Raw genomic sequence first — 26,859 nt, forward strand, 5'->3', positions numbered from 1 at the left:
CAGAGGCAGTGTCCACACACACATCCTCCCCTCAACTAAGTGACTGGCATGCTTGAGTCCCTTGCATTCTGACTTTCTTCAGCCAGTTGTCTGGCTACACCATGACAACTCTGAGTGACCTTGGGTGTTTCCCTGGTCCCCACAAGCAATGCATCTACAAACTATCCCATGGGTTGGGCTTGCAGATAGTTCATTCTTTCATTCAATCAACAAATATTTGTTGAATCCATATTATGTACAAAAACTAGCTCATTTCTTGCTGAAACACTCTGTACTGACTCCATCAAACTTAAGAGCCCTGTTTTTCTTTTGGAGAAGTGGAAGGACAATTCAAGGTTAGGATACCGCAGCTCCAGATGTCTTGAAGAAAAGACAACTGGCCTCAGAAAGGACCTCTCCTTCTCGGGGGATGTTAAGAATCTCTCCCATTCTACTTCTCAGCCCTGCGCAGCACTGCATCCTGACATCCTCACTGCATCACTGCGATGGGATAGGCAGCTTTGACCCCAAAGGCAAGCAGCAGCCTGAGCAGTGCTACAGCCCAAGCAGATATTAACTCCTGGAAGTGACAGAGGCCTGTGGATTGGAAACTTGATAGCCTTGGGACACCTTTCAAAGAATTATGGTAGGTCTTGTTTCTTGAACTACTCTACGAAACCCCCAACCCCTATATTTTCTCTTTGCATTCTAGTTGAGAAGTTAAGGATAGGGGTTCTTTCCCCACTTCCATGAAGGACACACTAGAGTACAGATTTCACAAATTACTTAAGGTCAGGGGCAGAACTGGGAACCAGGTCTCAATCGCAGCGCCTAGCTCCAATGAGACTCTCAGGCACTCCCAGATATGGCTCATCCCCTTCCTCAGGGGTGTTCAGAGGTCCATGGTCTCCTACCTCCAGAGCTCCAACCTTCAAAGCAAGAGCCCCACAGCCCCACCCCTCAGGAGGCCTCAATGGTGCCCATTGTCCAACAGGCTGCTTGGCTTGACCCCCAGCCCATAAGCAGCAGGACAGCAAGCTCAGAGAGGAATCTGCCTTGTGCCCCTGCTCGGTTGGCCGCCTTGGGGGAGCCTGTGGGGCAGGGGCTACACTGAATGTGACCTATTGTCTTCAGGGTGGATTTAGGAAGTGCCAAGCTCCCATCAAACAACCCTGCTCCCCAGGTAAAACAAAAAAAGGGCTGTTCATTTGGGACCTTTTTCCCCTTATCTCTTTTTCCTATCTCCTCAGGCTTAGCTATGGTGTAGTGTTCAAAACCACTTCCCCTCTGAGCCAATCAGAAGCCGGGGCTCACCCCGTGGCCCTGAGGTGAAGTTATTTATAAACGCCTCCCTGGATTATTTAAGCAGAGCCCTTTCACACACCTCAGGAACACCTTTTGGCTGCCCGCTGCCCAGACACACCTGCAGCCCTGCCTAGCCAGCTCTCCTCACCCGCGGTAAGCTCCACCCAGCCCAGCCCACCCCAAAGGGCTGGGGGTCATCCCTGCAAGAGGTCGGGTATCGGGGTACTGAGAGGAGGGATGAAAGGAACCAGCAGGTCACATGGTGGGTCTTGACAGCCTGAACACAAATGGGAAGGGCACTGTGGTCCCTGAGTCTGAGAGCAGCCCCCCAGCCCTTCCCCTCTGAGGAACCCATTGGAGGTCCCTCTGAGATTCTTCCATGTAATGACCTTGGCTGCAAGGAGGAGCCCAGCCAAACTTGGCTGGGGGACTGAGTAGGACAGAGGCTATGGTAGGGGAGGTCCCCCAGACTCCTATACAGATGACTTCCAGGGAAAGGAGAATAGTGGGCCTTCCTTGGGCCACCAGACTTTGAAGCTGCTAGTTGCACCTACCTCTCCTTTTCTTTCAAGTCCTGGAAGTAGAAGGCTCTCAGTGCCTGGCTCACAGGCTTCTCTGCATGGCTGTCTCCCCCTCCTTCTTCCCCTAGATGCCCTCCTACACTCTCCACTTCTCTATCAGCTCAAAGCCCTTAACATGGACTATACAGACATTTGTCCTCATTAATCCTGAGAAGCTGGGAGAGACAGAAGGAAAGGAAACCAAGAGGTGGGAGAGGGTGCTCAAGGGACCCAGTGCGGTCAGGGAGACAGGCAGGCAGGAGCAGGGCCTGAGCTCTGACTTCCAGGTGAATAATGCAACACAGAGGATTTGGGCCAGCTCCACAGAGCCCTCCCACCACCCTCAACTTCTGAACTCTTCATCTTGCAGCTCTGAGGGATCCCAAGCCACCTTTGGTCACTGCCTGATTCTTGGAATCAGTCTAGAAGTTACCCAGCCCAGAAAAAGCAAATCTTTTATCATTCCAGCACTAACTACCCACTTGAACTTGGCCCCATTGAGTCTGGAGGATGAGGAGAAAGACCAGCTCAAGGATGGGACAGTGCTCCCCCTACCGAAATAGGTGAGACAGAGAGAGGGCTTTCCCCCTAAATATCTTCACCTACATAGACAACCCTCTCCCAAAGCCCAGTGATCCCATACACACTCCCACCTTAGCATTGATATTCAGAATGTGCCCAGAGCCCGTCTGGAGCATAGAGAAAGAAAGGACCACCTCCACCACCAGGATGGCCTTCCCAGCACTTCCCAGGGTCTACTGATCTGTTCTGGGGCTCATTTGTATAAAATTCTGGGGCAAGAAAGGTAGACTCTTTTTCAGGTCTTAGGGCCCAGAATCTTCCAGGAGATTGGCAAATATTGGTATTGAGTGAGTGTGTGTTAAACTGTACTAAACAACCAGAGTCAGCTGGCCAGACAGTGAGGGACCAGCTTGTCACTGACCAAGGTCCAGAGGATGAGGGGACGGAAGCTGACACTGCAGGGCCACCTCCTCAATGCCAAAACAAGCTTTGACCTGAATTCTTGAACCTTCACAAGTCTCCTTGTCTAGGCTTCTGCTTCCAAGTGAGACTTGTCCTGGTCTCTTTACAGACTTCTAGGAGCCTAAGCCCAGGTGTCCGTCCCAAGGAGCTCATGACCTTGCTCAGGTCTCACTGTTAGAAAGTACTTTTTTGACATCTGGCCTCAGATCCTTCTGCCAGGAATCTTTTCCTCCACCCAGCCCCTGCTCACCTGTACAGAAGGGAGAACAGAAGGGGAGGGAGAGTGAAATTGCAAATTAGGAGTGGGGACTTGAGGATCACAGCAGTGAGTCTTGTCCCTGCAAAGATACAGTTCCAGAACAGAGTCCCAGAGAGTGGGCACACACCTTAGGGACATCCCCACTACCCCTCCCATCACCAAGGAGGAAATAGACTGGAGTGAAGAGGGGACAGGAGATTTACCCAAGAACCTTGGGACAGTAGAAGGAAAAGGAGTATTTTTAAGTGTCCTGGGTGGGCATAGATCTCTACAGCCTCCCTGCTCTTGCTAGGGACAAGGTCTCCAACTGAGGCCCCAGCTTGCTGTCACATCCCCAGTTCACCATCCACCCTAACCAGACAGAGGCTGCCCTCCCCAAGGACTCCCACCCTGGATGAAGCAGGCCAACAGCCAGAGCAAAGGGTAAACCTCAAAGTGACCTTTCCTCTTCCCAGAACACAGAGACCAGCAAGGTAGGGACTGGTGATAAGGATGCCAGAATAGTTGGCCAAGCTGGGGCTGCTCCCGTGTCTGGCACAAGGGCATTTGAGAACCACTGCCCCCCCTCAACAACACACACACACACACACACACACACACACACACACACACACACCCCTCTGTAGGCAGGGCCGAGGGAGGAAGTCGATCTGGGCCTCAATGACAAGATCACCTCTAAACCTGACCGAAACCCACAGGCAAGCTCTGCCTTCTTGCACCCCAAATGTCCTGCCTTTTGCTAAAAAGATTTGCTGCTTTTCTTCTCACTAGTTCTGGGAACATCTGGAGGAACAAGGGGCTGGTGATGGGGTATATAAGGACTGAGAGAGAGAAAAGAAAGTCCAAGAAAGGCAAAGGGATCTGCCCGACGAGGCACAGCAAGAAAGAATTCCTGGGCATGACAATATCCATCTCTGCCCACAGTATTCTGAGGCTATTGACAGACCTAACCAGAAATACAATTGGGAGGAGGTCCCAGTGGGCTTTCTTTTGCATGAGCTCATTGTAGGGGTCCCCACAGAATCCATTCACTCCTTGTTCTCCTTCCCTTAGCTCCTTAGCTCTACAAGAACCCTGGATCACCTCAGCCCCAGACTGACCCCACTCTCCTTCCAGGGCTTAGGGATTGTCCGCAAACCCCATATTTTCTTACTCTTCTGTTCTTCCTTTCGTTCCCTCTAGTCCCTAAAACCCCCTTTTTTGGGGACATCTTTCATTTCCTTCACAGCCAGGGAGGGCCAGCGTCACCTTTTTGTTCCTCAGTATTGTCACATGGCACCTGCTATTTATCCCTGGTCCAGTGGGGGGATGGGAGGCAGTGGAGGGGCTGTGGTGTGTGATGGGTGGAGCTCAGTGATACACACCTACGGCAATAGAGCACTTGACTTTTTTTCAGCGATATTGACATCATTCACCAGGGCTGTGTGTTTAACTAAGGATCAAATTGACATGGTCCCTATTCCTGGCTCCCTTTCTTGCTCTCTCTTTCACCTTCCCACCTCAAGCCAACATCACAAGGCACCCTCTTTGAGGGTTCCTGGGACCCCATAGCTCCCTTAGCTCCCTGAGAACCCCCACAGCTGATCTACAAGGGGACCTTCCCCACCCAAACTCACCGTTTCCACCTCTCCCATCCCCCTTTCCTTCACGCTCCAAGACCTGAAGGACTGGCTGGCAAATGACATGTCTTTCTCTGCTCTGCCCACACCCCACCTCAGCTGCTCTTCTTGGAATTAGGAGGTATGGCTCCTCGCCACGATAGGGGGCTGCTCCTGAGCCTATAGACTGCATCTCTTTCTGTCATTGCCCTGGGCAAGCTGAGGCCAGGAGGAAACCCAGACAGAGGCAACCTCAACAAGAGAAACTGACCTCTAGCTGGCAAGGTCACCAGAGTGGTCTGCAAGGGGTATGGTGGATGCCACTCTGGGGACAAGGTCCAGATAACACAAATCAGCATTGTCGCTAGGAGGTCTGGAGCCCCTTCTGGAGCACTTGAGTGTGTCGGGCCTTGTTCAGATCCATCCTCCTCTCTCTAAGACTCATTTTCCTTATCAACAAGATGAGAGGATTGGGCCAGTGCCAACCTCAAGTTCCCTGCTAGATAAAACTTCCTGACTCCAGCCAGCCACTGGGTTCTCCTTTTTGAGTGATGCAAACAGAAGGGTTGTGAAAGCTCCCAGTGCCTTGTCCCCTGCAACACCCTCTTCCTGGAATGAATTGGGCAGAGCATGGGAAAGGCACAGGTGGAGGTTTGCAATAAAACAAGGGGGCTTTTCCCCTCCACAATCCTGTGACACAAGGGACTCCCCAGCATCCAGTCTCCAACTGTAAGGAAGCCTACAGAGCCCACAGGAGCAGAGACAGTCCTGAGTCACCCACCTGCTCTGAAGGATTTTCACCACACACACCCCTTTCTTCCCTCTCTTCCCTGGACAGACAAGATCCAAGGAGAAAGAGAGATCCCTCAGGACCAGGGTGGTCAGGACAGGTGTCACAGATGAGAGGGAGGAGGACGGGAGGAGAGGGGAGGAGGAGGAACTTATGCAGATCTCAAGGATAGGCAGGTCTAGGAATGGCAAAAATGAGTCAGAACACCTGGGATTCAGAGGAATGTGTGAGCAGAGCAGAGCCCAAAACTTATTCAGGGTGCTGAACAGATCCACCCACATGGAACAAAGGGACCAAGCCAACAACTGTACCAGAGCCACCAACACAAGTCTAGAGGATAACAAATAAAAAACTCCATAATAAGGAGTTTGGGCTTGGTCCTCCTTGAAGTGAGGAAGGTGGAGGTTTCTGAGCTGGGGATGTGGGCTGGATTAGAGGAGCCAGGGCTACCGGCCAGGAAATGAGTTAGAAGGCTAGGGAAGTCCAGGTGTGAAGTCAGACTGGGGACGAGGGGAACAGAGAACAGCCACAGAGGCAATGCACAGGAGAAAAGTAAAGAAAGGAAGGAAGGAAATAGTAGGAAAAGGAAAGAAAGAAAAAAAGGAGGAAATAGGATCGATAACCAACTGAATGTAGAGGAGAGGAGGAGGGCAGGGACAAATGGCAAGAGAAGGACTGGCGAAACGGGGGATTGGTAAGGGGAGGTGAAATGGTGGGGTTCCATAGGATGGGGTGTTAATAGCACCCTACCCCACAAATGCATTACTGGAACTTTGCAAACAGCCTGGGAGAAGGATTCGGGTTTTGCATCATCCGGCTATCATGGAAACAAGATTTCCCATTGTCTCATTTTCCGAAGGGCTCTCCTCTTCTGATTCAGCCCACCTCGAAATTTTGGGCCATTTCTTTGCATGTGATCTGTTCAGAGGCCTGGAACTCACTCTCCAAACCACGAGTATCTCTCTGAAGCTAGGTCTGGAACTCTGAGTTCCTCAAGGGAGTCCTGCCCCCTACTCACTGCTCCCAAATTGCCCACCAAGCAAACGAGCTGGCAAATCAGATCCTTACAGACCCCAGGGAGGGCAGAGAGGAAGAGTGAGTCCACCCTGCTTGTAGAAGGTGAAGGCTGGAAGCCTGTGAGTAGTCTCTCCTCTAAGGAAGAAAGCACCTCCCATCTTAATAATAGCAATCATTGCCGTTACCATGTGCAGGGTGCCTAGAAAAGGTCACAGTGCTTTGCACCCATGATTTCATTTTATCCTCATAGCAACTGTCTCGTATGGTTATTATCTCCACTTACAGAAGAATAAATTGAATCTTTGAGCCCAGGTCATTCCGGCTCTAAAACTTGGGCTGTTTTCTTGGTGCCACTCTGCTTTTCTCCCACTGAAATGTCTCACATGCTGTGGTCCTTATTCATTTCTGCCCATGTGTCCTCCAAACACCATTAATTAAGTCACTTAACAAGCACTGTTGAGTCCTTACAAAGTGCAGGCCAAGGGGCTGGGCTGGGGCACTGTGAGTAGCTTTGTCCCCCCATCTTACCTCCCATTGGGTATCATCATGGGTAGGTTCCAACCTTTACCTGTCAGTCCCAGTGAACCTCATTCCCAAGGTCAAAGGACTGGGAAGCACCAAACCAGCCTGCATCAACTTCAGCACCACCTTATTAATGACAGGAACTCACATTTGCATCATTCTTTATTACATTTTATTTAAACTCTTCTCACCACCAACTCATTGGACCTTCACAACTACCCTGTGAAATTAGGAGCCCCATTTTACTGATGGAGGAATTTGAGATTCAGAAAGACAATGTCACCAGCTCTACTACCCCAGTAAATCCAGGCCTAGAGCTAAGTTTCTGGATCCTTACCTCTTTCTATTTCTTCCAGCATTCTCTTCCCCAAGAGGCATTTAGCAACCTGCACTTGTCTGATAACCTCTCCATTCCCCCATGTCCTCTCCTAGGAAGGCCAGGGGCATCCCTAGCCTCCTGTGTAGTTAAACATGTTTAACCCCAACTCAATCTTTTGCCAAACTGGCACAGCCTTTGCATGCTCTCCACCTCCCAAATATAAGTCCTCTCGCCAAACCACCCCATCTCTCTTTCTCCTCCCTCCACTTCCTCTGAGGGCTTCCAACTATCTTCTTCCTGCTCTGGGGGAATAGGGGACAGGAGAAGAGACCTGGAGTTGGAGGAGGAAGGGAAAGTTTCCTACAGGGAACTCCTCTTGGCCTCAAGAGTCCTGGCACCCAGCTTCGCCCAACTCAGCTCCTGGAACGTAAGCAAGGTTGCGCAAAGAGTGAGGAGGAGAAACACCAATACCCAGGGGTGGGGGAAAGGTTAGGCACAGGAAGTTGTGGGAGAGACTGCCAGCAGCGGACCATCCCAAGTTCCCCAAACACATCATTGTCCCTCCTGGGGAAACCTGTTGGTAAAGTCCTGGGTGTCTTATTCAAGAAGGTCCTTCTGAGGTCATCTTAGCCATCCCCCTGCCTCCAGGCAGCCTGTTTCTCTACTTCTTCCAAGCTGACTGGCTGAATGGTATGAGCCTTTCTGCCAGGGAAACTGAGGTCTGGGGAAGAAGAGTGGTTTATGGGGTCATTAGGGGTTAGGGGGTGGGGAGTAGGATCAACATGCTGAATGCAGTGTGACTTCTGCCCTTGTACTCCCACCTCCTCTTTGCCTGGTGTTCAGCGGGGGTGACAGTGATGTCACAGGTGTGGAGTGCCAGCCACGTGCTGGGTGCCAAGCAAAACAGCCAGGGCGAGTGTATGCATCATCAGTGCCTGGGAAGGAAGGCCACCAAAAGAAGTGAGTCTGGCGGAAAGACTTGACAAAGGGAAGGGAGGCACCTTGCTGGATGGGGGCGGGAAAGACCAGAATAAAACTTGGCTGCAGCAAAGACCAGAAAGAGAAGGCCTGGGCTGGCACCAGAAGGGATGCTCCTTCATCTTCTCCTTGTCTGCTTCTCCCAAAGCTCATAAATGCCACAGACATGAACCAGCCCAGGCCCCGCTACGTGGTAGACAGAGCTGCGTACTCTCTCACCATCTTCGATGATGAGTTTGAGAAGAAGGACCGGGCGTACCCTGTGGGAGAGAAAATTCGCCATGCCTTCAGGTAATGTGGCCCAAAGCCCAGACTCCTCTTTCCTCTGCCAAACCATTTCCTTCACCAAAACCATTCCTGCACCAAGGCAGGACTCCTGTACCAGGACCCTAAAAGGGTGTTTAGGAAAGTTCTGGGGAAGGGAGGTTCTGAACCCAGAATTTAAGAGCCTACTAGCTCACCTGTTCTAAGAATCCTAAGGAGGATGGGGAGGAAGAGCAAAAACCATCCACCATTCCAGAAGGGTTGTAGGGTGTCTCTGGTCACCAACATGGGATTTTCCTCATAGTCTCCATCCACTCAAGCTATGTCTTGGGTCTTCAAAGGATTTGTAGATGGACTTGACACAACATGGAGGGTAGAGAGCATCAGAGCTCCTACTCCATGCCCTCTTCCTTGTTTATCAAAATATACCTGAAGCCACCATCACTCTATGCCCTTTCTCTTCTTTTCTTCCTTTCTCTACCTGGTCTAGAGAATTCTTAGAGGAGGCCCTAAATTCCTAGCCTTTCCCAAAGGGGACATGGCACAGGATGGTCCTACCAGCCTTCAGGCTCTTTCCACTCTCAGATCCCCAGGCTGTGGTTGTGGGTAGTTAACTTTGCCACAAAGAAGGGGCTTCCCAAGGCCATCATACACATGCCCTGGGGGTCTGAGGCCTTGATCTTCACCCTCCCCCTTCCCAGACTTCTGGCAGACCTTATACAGTCCTGTCTATGAGCTGGCTTGAGCTACCTCGAGCCCCCAGAGAAAGAGCTGATTCAATTACCTGTATTGAGGTCACTGGCAGTGGTTGAAGTAGAGCTGCAGGTGGAACTGGTTCAGGCTGGGGGAGTTACCCACTTGAGATTTTACTAAAAGTCCCAGCCCAACCCGGCTTCTCTTGGGAGGCTCCATCTCTGCCCAGTTACAGTCAAGGTCTTGGTACCCAGTATCTGGGTACCATCCTTGCAGTTGTGCTCCTCAGACAAGGTGGGCTCAGCCAGTCTTTGTGCCCAAAGAGTTTAAATTTGGGTTGCTTCTGTACTGGAGGGATGAGAAGATCTGCTGTTGTCCTAAAAGATGGGGACAACAAAAACTATAACAAGAGAAGGGGACTACAATTCCCACGGTGCTGGTGTGAGAGCCTGGCACATAGAAGGTACTCCAATAATATCAGCTGAATGAAGGAATGTCTAAAAAGCTAATCCCACTCTCTACATTTCTGTGGGCCTCTGTACAAATGTTTAGCATTTGTTTTCTTTTCTTCCAAGTTGCTTTGCCCAACCTAGGGCAGAGTCGCAAATAAGATCAGGCACTCCTCAAATGAGTTGTTATTCTTTTTCCAGCCAGTCGTCTACTCATGAGTCCAGTTACCCCTGTCACAAACAAATAAGAGAGAGACCAGACAGGGCTAGTTCTCTCCTAGAACAAGGCTTTAAGGATGCTGTAAGCCATGTACCATGTTGGCCTCCCCTCCTATCATCCTAGGGATGGGAGAGGAACCTGCAAGCCTCCAAGGAGACTGGGCAACTAGAGGTGGATGGCGATTCCATTCCACAGAGCATTACTTAGGACAGAAAATCTGCCCAGACTTTCCAGGACACAAAGCATTGTCTGTGTTGATTTCAGTCTTGGGTGACATCCAGGGGCCCCAATGTCAGGGAAACTATTGTTGAGCAACAGCAAAAGGCAAGAACTGGTGCCGGGCAGGAAAGAAAGCCTAATCAGAGCAGGGCAGTGAGTCACCAGATGGGCTCTGGGTATTTGAGTTCCCTCAACTGGGAGAAGAAAAGAAAATCACACCCAGCTTCCAGTCATCAATCCACCGGCTGTCGCTCTTGAATTTGTAGGCCCTTGTTCCTGCCGCTCCTGAGTTTCCATGAAAGGACCTCAAGGTGCTCAACAAACAAGGAAGGAATCAACTCTCCCTCCCCTGCATTCTTTCCCCCTCCAAACTCCAGTACTAGAGCCATCGCATATAAAGGACGGCGAGTCAGCAGAGGTGCACCTTGCAGGGACAACAGAGCCTGCTTTTGGGGAAAGCCCCCATTCAGACTGATTTTCAATACTGGTCCATCCAGTCATTCTTTTAAGCAACAAATATTTACCGAGCACTCCTCAGTAATACCCAAGGTGCGCAAGAATGGGGAGAGACAGACTTCTCACCGTGAGGGTTTTGCTGTCTAGAGACAGATGAAAGACAAAAAATTGCAGCACACAAGGCACCAGGAGCTGCCATAGCCTAGATAAGGATCCCCAAGCCTGAGTTTGTTTGATCAGACAGGAGCTCAAAGAAGCCTTTCCTGAAGAAAGGCCACTGAGCTAGGGATGGACCTGACACCTCAGAAGGCTGAGCTGCCATAAAATTCACACCTGGAAGTCAAGCCTTGTACACTTCCCAGGTGAGCAGCCAGCAGCGAAAAGACCTCCAGCTGATGCCCTAGGCACCTTGCCAAGCTCTTTAGAGAAAGTTCCTGCCTTCTCTCCTTAGTATCCCTGGCATGCAACATCGTGTGGGCACTAGATAGGAGATTGAGTGGAGAATGGGTGACATCCCTCTCCAACCTGTCCCCTTCTCTTGCAGGTGCTCTTCAGCCAAGGTCAAAGCTGTGGTGTTTGGGTTGTTGCCTGTGCTCTCCTGGCTTCCCAAATACAAGATCAAAGACTATATCATACCTGACATGCTTGGTGGACTCAGTGGGGGATGCATCCAGGTGCCACAAGGTGCCACTCCCTCCTATTGTCCCATCTCCACTCTGTCCCTCTATGACCACCATAAGCCATCTGTGTTCCTGAACCTTCAATCTCTTTGTCCCCTGCAGGCATGGCATTTGCTCTGCTAGCCAACCTTCCTGCAGTCAATGGCCTCTACTCCTCCTTCTTCCCCCTCCTAACCTACTTCTTCCTGGGGGGTATACACCAGATGGTACCAGGTAAGGCCTCTCCCCTTTCGGTGGTTGGGGTGACTCGAACCTTGAGGAGGGGTGATATGGCAAAGGGAGTTGCATTCTCCTAGGGTTGGTGTTAGTAGGTACTAGAAAGAGAGTCACTGTGTGAATCCCAGGTGCTTGGTGGCTGACCACTGAGCCCCTGTGAGCTCAGTCTGCATGACCTGTTCCATCTTCCTCCTGGAAGGAGAGGAGGACTTGGCAGAATAAAATACACCATATGCTATACAAGCTCAGAGATCTGAGAAATCCTTATCTAATGCCCAGGGTGATCCCAGCAGGTCACTTCAGGGACATTTGGTTTTTATGTTGCTGAACAAGATGGAGAAAAAGGTCCTGGTCACAGAGCTATGTGGAGATCCATCCCCCCAGCCCCCAGGGGTTGGGTTGGAATATGTTCCTGGGCCCCTTACTGTTTTCCATGGGTGTGCTCCAAACCTCTGATTTTTGCTGACTGGGTGGGGCACCACAGGTACCTTTGCCGTTATCAGCATCCTGGTGGGTAACATCTGTCTGCAGCTGGCCCCAGAGTCAAAATTCCGGGTCTTCAACAATGCCACCAATGAGAGCTATGTGGACACAGCAGCCATGGAGGCAGACAGGCTGCACGTGTCAGCAACACTTGCCTGCCTGACTGCCATCATCCAGGTGAGGCCCTACCTCCTACCGCTTCCTCACCCAAGGCCAAAAAGGACCTTAAAAGTTCAGAGTAACTTCTCACCTGTATCTAGCAAGACCGTACCTAAGACCAGCAGTGGTACTGATGAAACTGTCCTGAGCTTAAAGTCTGCCTACAATGCTTACAGCCTCTCTCAGATACCCCTTGGAGAAACCCAACTCTCTGCCATCATCCCTTAAGCCCCTCCAGCCTCCTCTACCTGAAGCCACAACAGCAGGTACATGGCATAAACTAAGCTTCTACGAGGGGTGCAAAGGGTTCCACAAAGTTTTAGGGAGGGAACCCCAGCTGGTGATAGAATGCAAGAGCAAGAAGCAGTCTTAAGGAGCATGCTTCATTCATTCACTCACTTAGTTAATGGGTTTGGGTTGTTTCTCTGTGCCAGGAACTGGGCTATTCCCTGAGGATACAAAGATAAGTAACACAGGGGCCCAGTTTCACAAACTGCTCCAATCTGGACAGAGGAAGTAGCCATGTCAACAGATAGATTTGTGTGCAGTGAGATAAGCTGTGCAGTAGAGCTTTGTACAAATGGCTCAAGAACCCAGAGGAGAGAGTCAGGGAAGACCTGAAAGAGGAGGTAACCTTTGACCTCAGTCTGAAAGCATGAGTAGAACTTAACAGTAACTGAATGAACATGCAGAAGGATGACCGAGGCAGAGGGAACAGCACCCAAAAGCACCAAAGCCTAGGGCAGTGTAGTCTGGCCAGGGAGGGAACAGCAAGGTATTTGGTGAGGCTTGAGGGTAGAAGGCCAAAGAACAGGCCAGAAAGGGAAGCAGTTGCCAGACAATAAAGCCTGGGGTCTATCTTGGATCCAGTTGGCAATTTGTAAGGATCGTTGGCGCTGCAGACAAGATGTCTCACAGGTGGATTAGAATCAAGGCAGGGACCTGTTTGAAGATTTTGCAGCGGCCCAGTAGAAGTGACAGGGGCCTAGACTAAGCTGGTGGCCATAGAGATGGAGATGGGGGTTTTGCCAGGAGCATTAACAGGGCTAGGTGATAGATTGGATACGGGAGGTACAGGAGGCTGGATGGGCAACCAGGTATGTGGTGGTGTCATTTACCGAGAGAGGAAGTACTGAGGAAGGACCAAGTTTACTTCACAGATAAGGAAACTAAGGCCAGAAAGAGGCTGGTGCCCACAAGAACTAAGAATCTGATTGTGGGCACATAAGGCACAGTGAGGGGCAGGACAAGGACACAGAGGGCTCGTTTCCCTAGAGACACTGCTGTCTCAGCACTGCATGGAGCTCCAGGCCTGGGTTTGTGTCGGGCAGGATGGAGGGAGCAACTGACCCATCCTGGTCTCCCTCACCATCCCTTTCTTCCTCTCAGATGGGCCTGGGTTTCATTCAATTTGGCTTTGTAGCCATCTACCTGTCTGAGTCCTTCATCCGGGGTTTCATGACAGCTGCTGGCCTGCAGATCCTGATCTCAGTGCTCAAGTACATCTTCGGCATGACCATCCCCTCCTACACAGGTCCAGGGGCCATCATCTTAGTGAGTCTGGGGACATACCCTACAAATGGGGCAAGCTTGGAGCAGACATGGGAGCAGAGTTCACTGCTTTGGGAAGCTGTGAGCTGCTCATTTTGAGATGGCTTTAAGTAAGGCTGGCTGAGCCACTGGGCAGAGAGGATTCCATGGGTTCCCCCATGAGAAGAGGTCTGACACATGGCCTCAAGGGTCCACTGACGCTCTCTGTGGTCAGTCCCTGCAGAAAAGGAGATGTACATTCCATCAGTTCCCCATCCAATGTCTCAGCCCCTCCGTGCCTGGGAAGTCCTTCCTTAAGTCTAATCTTCATCCCTCCTCCTTTAGTTTGAACCCTAGTAGAGAAAAATAAAAAGCCTTCCATCATAGTATGAGCTCCGAACATGCCCTTTGGGAGAAGTTGGTGGGAGATGAGACCATGTTTGGACTCAGATGCTGTGTTCTGCCTTTGTGGGCTTGCATTAACACTGATTGTTTCTCTTCCTGGGTTGGGTACCCAAGAGTAGGGTGGTATGGGAAGAAAGGGTGGGAACCTGTGAGCATGATCCTCTCTCCCCCAGACCTTCATTGACATTTGCAAAAGTCTCCCCCACACCAACATCGCCTCGCTCATCTTCGCCCTCATCAGCGGTGTCTTCCTGGTGCTGGTGAAGGAGCTCAATGCTCGCTACATGCACAAGATCCGTTTCCCCATCCCTACGGAGATGATTGTGGTAAGGACCCTGCCTGGGGCTGTTGTGCTGCAGTCCAGGATGGAAGGGCTTTAGGAGAACCATTCAGCTCCAGCCAGGGTCAGGGGGAAGCTCTACCCATCCTTCCTACCTCCCCTCACAGGAAGTAACTTATGAATCCATTCCATGCCCCTGTGTGTGGCTGTTTCTCTTTCCTGATCCTCAGGCTGTCCTCCACACACTGCCCCCAAGGAGGCTAGAGAGTGAGATGGAAGGCTCCCAAATGAAAGGGAGACTTAGGAGAAACCCCAGCCCCGGCACCAACTTAGTGACAATCCCCATTCTCCACTTTGGGGTTTGCAGGTGGTGGTAGCAACAGCTATCTCCGGAAGCTTTAAGATGCCCAAAAAGTATCACATGCAGATCGTGGGAGAGATCCAACGTGGGTGAGTTCAGGTGGCCCCAAGTCTTGTCCTTCCCACTTTTTCCCCACCCACCAAACACACACACACTTCCCACCAAAGCCTAGGTTCAGATGGGCGTGAGATGATCTCTGTAAAAATGTATTAGAAACTATGACACTGACCACACACGAATCATTATTATTAATTGCTGAAAAGAGCCACACAACCAGCCCATACTGGCTGTTTTATGAAAGTGAGTCTTAACCGCCCCACTCTCCTCGGAAGTCCCATGCCATAGATTCTGTTAAACAAATCTCTCTGATCAGCCCCTCGCTGGCTCTTTGCCCTGCTCTAATACATTGGCTGTCTTTAGCCAGGCAGGATGGAAGCTATTAGAGTCAACCAAATCCGTGAAGCATCCATGCTGTGCCAGGCACATGGAGGACAGGGGCAAAGCTTGTCCTGAGAGTTGGAGTAAGTGAGGGAGGAGAGGCCTCCTAGCACTGAGGGTCTGTGAATCTGTCAGCTAATGAGCAGAAAGAGTCCAGGGTTTAAGCACAAAGGCAGCCCTGCCGCTTACCTGCTCTGTGACCTGGACAAGTGCTTCTCTAATTCTCTTGGCTGCCCCTGGGATTGCAGTGAGTGAACTGAGATTGCTAAACGAAGACCCTGGCACCCAGAAGGGGCCTGACTGCTCTCTGCAATCTGATGAAGAACTCCGCTTCCCTCCCTCTCCTCACACCTCTGGGCCCTGCCTCCTTTCTGGCTCCTTGGCAGGTTCCCCACTCCGGTGTTGCCCGTGGTGTCACAGTGGAAGGACATGGTGGGCACAGCCTTCTCCCTGGCCATTGTGGGCTACGTCATCAACCTAGCTATGGGCCGGACCCTGGCCAGCAAACACGGCTATGGAGTGGATTCTAACCAGGTAGCTTTGGCCACCCTCAGCAGGGCTGGGTAGGATAGGCCAACAAGGGCCTGGTAGGGATATTTTAAGAGGAGTGGGAATATAACTGGTGGCAGAATGTCCACCTACTGTGCACTAAAAGCCCTGGGTTCAATCCCTAGCACCAGAGGGAGAGAGAATATGAGAGAGAGAGAGATGAGATCTTGGGGCTTTTAGAGCTGAGGTGAGGGGGTGAGAGGACTTTGATGCCAAGAAGCTGACCTTCTCTTGACCGGTACTATGTGGCGCTATAACCTCAGGGTCACTCTCATGGGCCCATGATCCCTCTTGCACAGCTGGCCACATTTAATTTCTGCTCTCCACCAACAATGTCCCTCTTCCCCAGGAGATGATTGCTCTGGGCTGCAGCAACTTCTTTGGCTCCTTCTTTAAAATCCATGTCATTTGCTGTGCTCTGTCTGTCACTCTGGCTGTGGATGGAGCAGGAGGAAAATCCCAGGTGAGCCCTGGGGAGTACCTGGGGAGCAGGCAGGGGTGGAAACAGAACAATTGCCCCAGAGAAGCCCAGGCACCGCAGGCCAGGCCAGCTTTTCCCTATTTAGTCTCCACTCCACCAGACATGTATGGCAATCAATCAAGAGCAAGACTTGCCCCCATTCCCAACTTTGTTTGTTTGTTTGTTTGTTTGTTTGTTTTTGAGGCAGGGTGTCACTATATAGTCCAGGCTGGCCTTCAACTCACTACGTAGCCCAGGTCGACCTCAAATTTATACTCCTCCTGCCCCAGCTTCCCAAGTGCTGGGATTACAGGCACACCACCATGCCCAGCTATTCCTAACTCTTTCTCTGAATAGGTAGCGAGCCTGTGCGTGTCTCTAGTGGTGATGATCACCATGCTGGTCCTGGGGTCCTATCTGTACCCTCTCCCCAAGGTAAGAGCTCAGCTGGAAAGCAGAGCACAGTGAGCGTCTCCAGTAAGAAGAATCCCTAAGAGTGGTATAACACTCACCAGTTTGCAAAGTGCCATCATTGTCAGGCTCAGTCTCAGTCACAACCTGTGAAATAGACAATGCAGGTTTTATCCTCCTTTTTCAGGTGAGCAAAGCTGAGACTGAGTACTTGATCTGACCTCAGAGTCTGATCCTCAGGCAGTAAGTCAGGTACCTGTGACTGCCAAGCACCTGCATAGCCCCTGCAGGAGGGCTTAGGGACACGGGAAGAGAGGAAGGGCAAAGATGGGGCCGGAATGAAAGCAGTTGCACTTTCCAAATATAAGATCGCATGGAGAGATTGAGGGCTTTACCGGGGAATGTTCTAGAAGTCCAGGTCTATCCTGCCCGACTCCAAGGTCAGGTGTGTATAGGAAGAGGAAGAAGAAGGAGATATCCCAGGTGACATGGAATGATGTTCTTCCTCTCCAGGCTGTGCTGGGAGCCCTGATAGCTGTCAACCTTAAGAACTCCCTCAAGCAACTCGCTGACCCCTACTACCTGTGGAGGAAGAGCAAGCTGGACTGTGTAGGTATTGGGCGGTCTCCGGGCACCCGTGTATGCCCTTCCCTCCCCTGACCCACATCCCTGCCTAATGATGAACCCTTTGTCCTGCTGCTTCCTAAGAACCATAGCCCAGTGGCTTAGAATCCAGCTTTGGACATCGTATGTTCAAATACTAACTTGACCATTCACTGGCTCTGTGGCTGATAGCAAGTGCCTTTACTTCTTTGTGTCTCAGCTTCCTCATCTGCAAAGTGGGTATTTTATACTCTCTACCTCCTGGGTTGCTTATGAGAAGAAACGAGATAATACAAGTAAACTACATGTTGCCTGAAATGTATTTGTGTTTTATGGTTTATAGTTCCAAAAAAGCAAAAGGAAATCATTTCATAGAAAAGCCTAGAACATAAAATCTGAAACAAGTGACTAGCTTTCTCTGAGGTTCTAGTTCCTCATCTGTAAGCAGGGTGAAGTCATATTCCACATCATTTTCTGGTTCTAAGGATTAAGGGAGGTTGGCTTGGGAGAGCACTGTGTAGCCATAAACATCCTGTAAGCGTAACTTACTGTTGCAATTAGTCACACCCTCCATGCCTCCTCCACTGGCAGGAGTCATAAAGGCTGCCACATAGTGACAACACTGCATCACCTCCATTTAAGCACCACCATAGCCTCCTTTAAAGATGACAAATTCAAGGTTCAGAGTGGTTCAGTAAATCATCGAAGGTCACAGAGAAAGCAAGTGGTAGAGTCCGGCTGTCCTGTGTCCCAGGAGAGAAAGGCTCACCCACACAATGCAGAGAAGGAAATCCTCAAGCTGGAGAAGTGGCAGTCCATCTGGGGTCCCCCAGTGAGTAAGCAATGGGGATAGGAAGGAAACCTAGCTCAAGGATCTGCTTTTACCACATCCCAACCATCGCCCTGCTGTGGCAACAGTTCTCTATAGGAATCTGGGAAGACTGATCTCCTGCAAAGGAATTTGGGGTTTCCTAAGGGTCTGTAGGGAGCAACCCACACAACCAGGTCCCTGCCCTCGGCCCTCAGGTGTCAAGGCAAATGCAGCTTGCTATCAGACAGAAAGAGAACTCCCATTTACTGATCACCAGGCTAGGACCTTTGCATCCCCTCACTCTTTCATCTTTTCATGAAAGAGGCGTTATTATTCCCCCTCTTGAATTAGTAAACCACAGCTCACATAGCCAATGAGAAAACCAAGGCCTATTTTATCCAAGCTGCGTGTTCTTTTTACTGTGTTTATGCTGTCTCTCTACGTATGTTGGGTTTCTATTAAAAAAAAAAAAAAAAAAAGCAAGGAGCTGGGGGAGTAGCTCAGTGACAGAGTACTTGCCTAGAATATGTGAGGTCCTGGGTTTGATCAAAAAAGAAAAATAGGTAAGATCAAAAAGCCACACTCAATCTAAGGGAAATAGGCAGGTATCATCAAGGTACAAACACATAAATTATTGCAAAAATGCAATATCAAGGAAAGAAAGGGCCTGAGATAGTGCTGGCAGAGAAGGGCCTTGGCTAATCCTGGAAAACTTCCTGAGAGAGGCAGTTTTGCTCCCCAGGCCTGCTCTTGACATCTCTTTCTTCACAGTGTATCTGGGTGGTGAGCTTCCTCTCCTCCTTCTTCCTGAGCCTGCCCTATGGTGTGGCAGTGGGTGTCGCCTTCTCCGTCCTGGTTGTGGTCTTCCAGACCCAGTTGTAAGTAACCTTCTCCCTGCCTTGCACATCAGGGGGGTCACTGGCAAGCCTGCAGAAGGCTCCCATGCCATGGCTTCGCTTAGCCCACTGCAACTTTTACCTTCTGAGCCTGGCAGAGGATATGCTCCCAGGTCTGAAGAGAGAGTGACCCAGCCAGGACTGTGGGCACAGGCTGAGGTGTCTACCTTCTCATATCCCAACCCGGAGGAAGTCAATGAGATCTAAGAGGGCTGGGGTGCAGAGAAGAGTAGAGGAAGAGCAGGATAAAACCCAGCATCTTCCAGAAACACTGTCAGAACCACAGACCAAATGACCTTACCCAGGAGAACACCAGAGCAGAGGACCAGTACTACGCTCTTCTTATAGAAGGATTCAGTAATCCAGGCCAAGGGCACCAGAGAGAGGGTCCAGCCCAGGGCTGGGAGGATGCTGAAGGCTGGAGGATGCAGTGTTCTCTTCTTGAGAACTCAGAATCAGAAAGTGATGATTTCAGGGCCACTTAAGCTTAAGCCCCAGTCTGGAAGGGCTTAGTTGCCTGGACATCTCCTTAGCTCTAGTCTGACTACAGACCACCAGGCGTGTGTCTCGTTCACAGAAAGCCTAACACAAACAAGCCCAGGATGAGGACAGGATCCACCCTGGTCCATATGCTATTAGCATCTCTTATATTTTCATTTTGCTCTTCATCTAGTCGAAATGGCTATGCTCTGGCTCAGGTCATGGACACCGACATCTATGTGAATCCCAAGACCTACAGTAGGGTAGGTAATCCTGTCCCCACCTCAAGAATTATTCTTAACAATAATAGTAACTTAAAACAAAAAACAGTAAAGACACGTCTGCCACCTGAACTCCGTCTCCTTGTCACAGGTCCAGGAAATTGAAGGGATTAAAATCGTCACTTACTGCTCTCCTCTCTACTTTGCCAACTCAGAGATCTTCAGGCAAAAGATCATTGCCAAGGTAAGCTCAGTCCTTGGTGACCAGAAGGGCCAAAGAGTGAACAGGCAGAAGATGGACACAGAAAAGGTCTGGGAGCCAAGAACAGGCCACCCCCAACAAAGGGTGGAGGTCAAGATTGCTGTTGGCTATCTCCCCACAGACAGGTATGGATCCCCAGAAAGTGTTACTTGCCAAGCAGAAATGCCTCAGGAAGCAGGAGAAGAGAGCAGCGCCCACACAGCAGAGGAAGTCTCTCTTCATGAAAACCAAGGTGAACAGAGGCCAGGAATGGCCCCTACGCCCGTTCTGGTCTTGCCCCTGATACCACCCTGAGCCCCCTGAGAGACACACAAGAACTGAGCCCAAGGGCCCACCTGACACTCTTCTTGGGTGAGGGCTGCCAGCTCCCAGGGTAACGACTGCACTCCTGTGTTCTGCTAAGACAGGACATTGTTTCTGAACCTGTGAGCAGCCCAGATAAGGAGGAGCAGCAAATTTCTCAGGGAGCCCTGTCAGTCCAGGGTGGCAAGGCTACAACAGAGAGGAGTTTGGGAGAAGCAGGCAGAGATGACAAATGCAGGAAGGAGCTCTGCTGTCCCCAAAGGGTCTTCCCCCCAGAGCAGAGTGGGCTGGGGCTTCAGGGTGGCTGTCTTGGTTGTGGGGCACAAGTTTGCAGGCTTTGCCTCAAGAATGGCTATAAGAAAGGCCTCGCCATGTGGTTTTGGGGGCCTGTATTCATGCCACCAAGCTATGTTATTCATTTCTACCGGTGCCCCCCCAACACCAACACCACTTTAGCCTCAGCAAAGTGGTTCAGTTCCTTGACCCTGCCCCTGCTGCCCCCACCCCAGACTGTCTCCCTGCAGGAACTGCAGCAGGACTTTGAGACCCCCTCCCCAATCGACCCCAACAATAACCAAACACCTGCGAATGGCGCCGGCATCTCCTATATCACCTTCAGCCCCAACACCTCCTCAGCCACCCCGTGTGAGCCCCCCGCCTCTGCTGAGTCCCTCAGTGAGCCCAGTGACACTCTGGCCAGTGTCCCGCCCTTTGTCACCTTCCATACCCTCATCCTTGACATGAGTGGAGTCAGCTTTGTGGACTTGATGGGCATCAAAGCCCTGGCCAAGGTAAGGCCTCAGGGTGTGGGAGGAGGCCCCATCTCTTGCTCCCTCGGGCTCCTTTTCTCAGGGCCTTCATTTCAACAATCTGAGGGAGGCTATGGCCATAAGGTCCCCTCCTTTCCCCAGATGTGACCAGGACGATGCTATCTGCAGGGTAGGCCCTGTCAATGTGTCACTGTAGAGGCTCCCTGAGCTGCAGGCCCCGCTGCTCCACTGGCAGCAGCAGAGACCACCCTGAGTTCCCTCTCAGGCCCCCAGGAACGCATCCCAGAGTCCTCTGAGCAGAAGCCAGCATGGCTCCTGGTTCTTCACCTGCTGCCCCTTCCCACACTCACCAGACAATCAAAGAGAGAAGAAATAATGTCAGCAACCCCCACCCCACCCTCAGGCCAAACAAACAGCTTTGGGACACTGAATGGGTATGCCAGCTCCAACCGCAGAGAGTCAGGGAAACTCAGGGTAACTCAGAGGGAGGCGACCCAGGGAGACAGAGGAGCACAGAGAATATGCTAGCTGAGGCCACCACCAACTGAGGTCAGAGAACGCCTCTCCCCAGCCTGCTTCCCTAGCCTGGTCCTGGAGTCCAGGCCACAGCCTAAGCCTGGTGTCTCTGAGCCTCTGTCTTCCCCTGCAGCTTCTGCCTGAAGCCACAAAGTCAGGAAAGAGGCAGAGTGAGGAATTAAGCATTAAAAGCAAAGATCTGGCCCCACAAGAAGGGCCTCAGTGACTTGAAGTGTCTACCACGTTGGCAAAGCCGCACTTCCGCCCCGCTTTCCAGAGACTCCTTCAGCCAACACTCCAGAGAGAAGTGAAGTGCTCTGCTGCTATTTTTGTCTTTGGCTGACAGGGCTCTAAGGGTTGCTTATTTGTTTGGCTTCCCCTCTGAAGTGGGTTTTATGAGACACTTTTGAGACCCACTCAGAACATTCCTTTCCTTTTGTCTCCCCCTTCCCAACACCCTCCCGACACTTCTAGCTAAGCTCCACCTATGCGAAGATCGGAGTCAAGGTCTTCTTGGTGAACATCCATGGTAAGGAAAGGGGTATGTTCAGGGGACTGCAAGACTGGAGATGGGGTAGGGTGGGAACAGGTTGTGGGATACCGAATGAGAGTACCCCAATATTCCCCAAAACTGCTGCCTGCTCGCAAGAACTTCAGATACAAGTCAAAAGAGACTGGTCAGATTATCTAAGCATCCTGGGGGCTTTATCTCATCCCAGTAATGGAAGAAACAAGGAGGGGAAGTGGTGGATTCTAATCTGTTCCACCACTAATTTTCTGTGTAGCCTGAGCCAAGTCACTTTATCTGTCTCGGGATCCCCTCCTGCCCATGTAAATTAGAGGGTTGACTAGATGAACTTAGGGATCCTCTCCAAATGAGAAGCTCCATGAATCTGTATAAACACAGAACACATATGCACATATGCCCTAACCACCTGGGGGTGATCTCCAAAGGGCTTGTTACACAGCCCTGAGGACATGATCACACAGCAGTGGCATTCACAGTGTTAGCACATAGGCCACATGCAAGGATGCAGTGCACTGTGGTGCACAAGGACCCAAGAGACAGCATGAGGGGCATAGACACACACCTGGCTTCCTGCAGAGCGTCAGCCCCAATGTGCTCCAGAGTTAATCAGTGGATTCCTCCCACCCTTTCTGGACACTCCTGGAAAACCCTCTCCAGAATTTGATTAAGAGTAAAGGCTCTGCCACACATTGGAAGTTATAGGAAAAGTCTAGCTAACCAAGACGAAGGATGGGTCTTAGGGGACAGAATTGATGGCAGACTTCTAGACTTGTTAGCCTTTCCTTCTCCAATCATCACAGAGTACCAACTCCCTGAATCAGACTGCTTCCTTCAGCCCTGGAGGAGCCTTGAGCATCCTCAAGCTCATGTCGCCCTCTGCTGTTCAAAACTGATATTACAATTCCGAGGTCCTGGGATGCAGCGCAAACCTGGGGCCGCTCAGGTCCTCCTCCCTGCTCTGGCCTCACATCCGTCCCTTCCCCCAGCTTCAATTCACAGCGGCTGTTATCTTTCTAAAGGTGACCTTGCCTCCTTCCAGCCCAGGTGTACAATGACATCCGCTCCGGAGGTGTCTTCGAGGATGGATGTGTAGAGCACAACCATGTGTTTCCCAGCATTCATGATGCAGTCCTCTTTGCCCAGGCAAATGCCAGAGAAGTGGCCCCAGGACACAGCTTCCAAGGGGTAAGGTCTTTGCACCTGGGGAATCCTAGTTCATGTGACTCTCAAATAGCAGGACCAAGGGGCTTTGGAAAGAACACAGGAGAAAGTTTGAGTTCTAACACCAATTCTGTCCTTTCACTTGTCTGAATTTCAGGTACCCTATCTGTAGAATGGGTACCATCAGCAACTGTTATCTACCTCATGGGTCTTTTCTTTTATTTTAGGATTGAATGACAGTTATACTTTTTATATCACCCAAAAGCTATTTGTATATGGTTAAAAAATCCTGTGCCATGACAGCACATAAAGCATGGTACATAAATTATGCCTTCTACTCTAGCACCACTAATCTGCGACCTCACCCCAACACCTTTCTAAAAGGGCCTTTTCCCTTTCTAAAAGGGCCTTTGGGAAGGGAGGAAGAGGAGCCAAGCTTGAAGAGTTCAGGCTGGTGATGGATGTAGAGGCTGAATCAAGTTTTATCTCAGCCTCTTGTCTTTGAATTTACTAGCTCAGTAAGAGGTATGCAAATGAGGTACAAATAACACTGTCTAGAACTCTAGAAAGCTGAGAAGTCAGAAAAGGATAATGCCATTGGGGTCCTTGCCCCATTCTCCACAGCCATCCCTCACCCCACAAGTCTCCTCCCAGCTCAGCCCTGTGGCCTCCCAAGACTTTGTTTGAGGCCCTGGCCTCTGTAAAAAAAAAAAAAAAGAAAGAAAGAAAAGAAAAAATTCCTGGCCCTAAAGCAGCAATTTGCTCTTTGCCTTAAGAGACTGATGAAGGCGAAGCCATCAGTTCTAGGTGCTGAAAGACTGCCCAGGAAAACAGGGCCTCGGCTCCTGCCCTCCACACTTAGAGGGAAACTCACCAACAGCTTTCCTGCTTCATGAGCCTTGTCCACAGAGGAAACAGGGGTTCTGGGCAAATCCTGCACCAGTAATGTCTAGTTGTTGCAGTTTGTTTATCATGTATTATTTGTGTTTGTACATAATGTACATCATATATGAGCATATTCACATACAAATTTCATGCACACACACTCCTTTTCAACAGCATGGTGAGGGAGGAAGCCAGCAAAGTGGCTCTGATTATCCTACATTTTACAGAATCCCAGAGAAAGGAAAGGAATTCCCCAAGGTCAGGCAACTGTTCAACTGGCTGGCCCTGATACACACCTGCCTGGCGTAAGGGGAAAGGGCAAGCTGTGCTGTACTGTGAGGCAGGTGAGAGAAGGGGCAAAATGTGAGGACCAGTATACAGGAAACATGGCATCCACCATGTGTCCTTCCTGCTGCCGTGTACCAACTGTTGTTCTGTTATTGATCTCATCCTGCCCCTGCTTTCCTCCTTCCAGGCTGCAGGAGACACTGAGCTCTCTTTATACGATTCAGAGGAGGACAGCCCCAGCTATTGGGACTTAGAACAGGTGAGTAGAGGATCAAAAAGTGAGAGGGAAGGCAGGGAACTCCCTCAAGTACAAAGTGTTCGCTGGGCTCTCACCTCCAGGTCAGAGCAGTCACCTTGAAGGCAACAAAATTCCATCCTCATCCTTCTTTAATAGCAGATCTTAACTCTTCTTACTCCCTGAAAGGCGTCCTGGGGGAAGGGAGAATCACTGGACCAAGTCCTGGAGAGCCCATATTTATTCTTGACTCTACAACACATCAGCCCTGAGATCTTGGGCAAGCCACTTGACACCACTGGGTGCTGGTTGTTAGCATTCGTAAAAATAAGCGATATATGGGTAGCACTTGTCCCCCACATGATTGGTGGAGAAGCCATTTGTTCTTTCATTAACTCAATAGGTATTTATTTATAGAGTACTTACTGCTTACTTGACCTAGTTACAGAGTGGGCTGACAGCAGTGAACAAAATGAAGACCCCTGCTCTTAGGGAACTCTATTCTGATAAAATCAGATTCATTCTAGGGGTACAAATGAATTATTATTGCAATTGGACAGGACTTAAGAGCTAAAAGGGATTACTATCCCCATAGGGCCCATGAAAATTAGCACCCACCCACTGCCCTGAAAGAAAGAAACTGGGAGCCTTGGTTTAGAGCTCTCTGGCTTTGGGTCTATTAAAAATAGCATCTCTCTGAGTCTCTTCCCATTCTTTTTGGGTTTGAGTTCCATGGCCCTCCCAGCATGTCTCTCAGGGTGCTGCTGCAGGAGTGCAACATCAGGAAATAAAGCCAGAGCCACAGAGATGTGGCAGATTGACGTCTGTGACCCCCTTAGAATTTCCAGCACATAAAACAAATTAATTAATTTTAAAAAGCCTGTATGGGACTGAAGTAGCTCATCAAACTGAGAAAGAGCTTTACAGCTCTTCCAGTATCCACACTCATTTTACCTAATAAAGCTAAAAAAAGAAAAAACAGGGAAGGATATGGAGAAGGGCACACTGCACACAACAGGCAGTTCACAAGTACATTCTAGCACCTTCTCCTATCCCTACTGTAGTAGTTCACTTCCTAGGCTAGCCTGCCTCTCCCCTGTTCACACACACTCTTGCCCACACAGACACATATATTGCAGTGCCTCGTTCTGACCAGCAGTCCACAGGACCACCTCTTGGTTGCAGTCACTCTGACCCCAACCGTCTGACCCCTTCCCTTCCCCTCACCCTTCCTTTCTGTGGCCCCTGCAGGAGATGTTTGGGAGCATGTTTCATACAGAGACCCTGACTGCCTTATGAGGGCCCAGCTGATCCTCGTGTTGCCTCCAGATCACCTGGCACCTTGGATTTCCATGGAGGATAAGCCCAGGATCACAGGGAGTAGCAGGGAGAGGAGAGTACGTCCACCAGGACTCTTAGCTCCTCTCCCTCTTCTCCTCCCTCCTTCCCTTTCCTCCCTCCCTCCCGCTTCCTTGGAAAGAGCCATGTCAGCAGCAGGAGGGGCCTGCTCCTGCAAAGGTGAGAGTACCCCTGCCTGTCCTCCAGGGACAGCAATGCACAAGCTTCCTGCTCACTCCACCCCACTCACCTATGCCCTGACCATGGCAGCTAATGGAACGCCCTGGACTTCCAGATTTTAAGAGTGAGCCAAGAACAGGAGGACAAGAATTGTGCTGACCTTCAAGAAGGTCAATTGTACCCGTTTCAAAATGGGTCCTATGGCTTGCATGGCTTGGCATCAAGGATATCAGTCTATCACAGAATGCAGGAATGAACTCGGTTAGGATGCTGAGGTTTGCCCCCTCCAGCTGCCTTAACTCTGTGCCTGGCAGCTCTGTACCCCCAATATCAGGTGCTCTCCACAGCCTAAGAGTATCTGTCTTGGTGACAATGTCACTCCTTCATCCCAAGAATGCTGAGATCTCCATGCCATTCAGTCCTTTGGACTTTAGCCTGGACAATAGCAAGGACCCTCCAGATCACCAGAGCTACCTCCGCAGGGACAGCCCATCAAGGACTGCCTCAGTCTCCTGAAACATCACCACCACCCCTCAGACGCTGCTCCCTTCCACTTGAGGTTCGGTAGGAACCCAAAAGGGGGGCAGGTAGCTGACAGAACCCTCTGACAACTTAGCAACAGATATCACTTATTCTTCAGGGAAGCTATGGAAGTCTCTCTTTGCACTGGACACTTGGAAGGGGGGAGGTGCTAGCACCAACCCAAGCAAACTAGTGGGACCTGAACCCTGACAGTCCCCCCAACCTCAGGGTCCATCAGGGAAATGCCTCTCCTTAGAAAATCTGCCTTGCCCTTC

General features: G+C 50.6%; 1 protein-coding gene across 3 annotated transcripts; it reads left to right on the top strand.

The window, feature by feature from the left end:
* Positions 1-1,352: 1,352 nt before the first annotated feature.
* Slc26a9 (solute carrier family 26 member 9) lies at positions 1,353-26,317 on the top strand. Of its 3 annotated transcripts, XM_020180695.2 has the most exons (21): positions 1,353-1,437; positions 8,460-8,602; positions 11,157-11,296; positions 11,395-11,505; positions 11,993-12,168; positions 13,540-13,704; positions 14,259-14,411; positions 14,733-14,815; positions 15,551-15,698; positions 16,063-16,176; positions 16,531-16,608; positions 17,098-17,193; positions 18,770-18,876; positions 19,568-19,637; positions 19,747-19,839; positions 19,979-20,089; positions 20,670-20,951; positions 21,921-21,975; positions 23,015-23,160; positions 24,497-24,568; positions 25,796-26,317. In XM_020180695.2, the coding sequence occupies exons 2-21, from the start codon at positions 8,478-8,480 to the stop codon at positions 25,841-25,843; spliced, it is 2,373 nt and encodes a 790-aa protein (XP_020036284.1). In that variant the 5' UTR covers positions 1,353-1,437; positions 8,460-8,477; the 3' UTR covers positions 25,844-26,317. The 3 variants fall into 3 exon arrangements, 2 of the variants coding, with proteins under 2 accessions (XP_020036284.1, XP_073904594.1); XM_074048493.1 differs by lacking the exon at positions 1,353-1,437 and having other exon boundaries at positions 8,101-8,602; XR_012439029.1 differs by lacking the exons at positions 1,353-1,437; positions 24,497-24,568; positions 25,796-26,317 and having other exon boundaries at positions 8,101-8,602; positions 21,580-21,975; positions 23,015-23,108.
* The last annotated feature ends 542 nt before the right edge of the window (positions 26,318-26,859 follow it).

Source organism: Castor canadensis, chromosome 11, assembly GCF_047511655.1.
Source record: "Castor canadensis chromosome 11, mCasCan1.hap1v2, whole genome shotgun sequence".
Classification (NCBI taxonomy): domain Eukaryota; kingdom Metazoa; phylum Chordata; class Mammalia; order Rodentia; family Castoridae; genus Castor; species Castor canadensis.

Bases quoted from the DNA above. Each gene is read 5' to 3' on its own strand.
- Slc26a9 (XM_074048493.1), top strand. From the start codon at position 8,343: ATGGGGGCGGGAAAGACCAGAATAAAACTTGGCTGCAGCAAAGACCAG. The intron at 13,705-14,258 runs GTGAGTCTGGGG...TCTCTCCCCCAG, and splicing joins GTCCAGGGGCCATCATCTTA to ACCTTCATTGACATTTGCAA. The intron at 19,840-19,978 runs GTAAGCTCAGTC...ATCTCCCCACAG, and splicing joins GGCAAAAGATCATTGCCAAG to ACAGGTATGGATCCCCAGAA.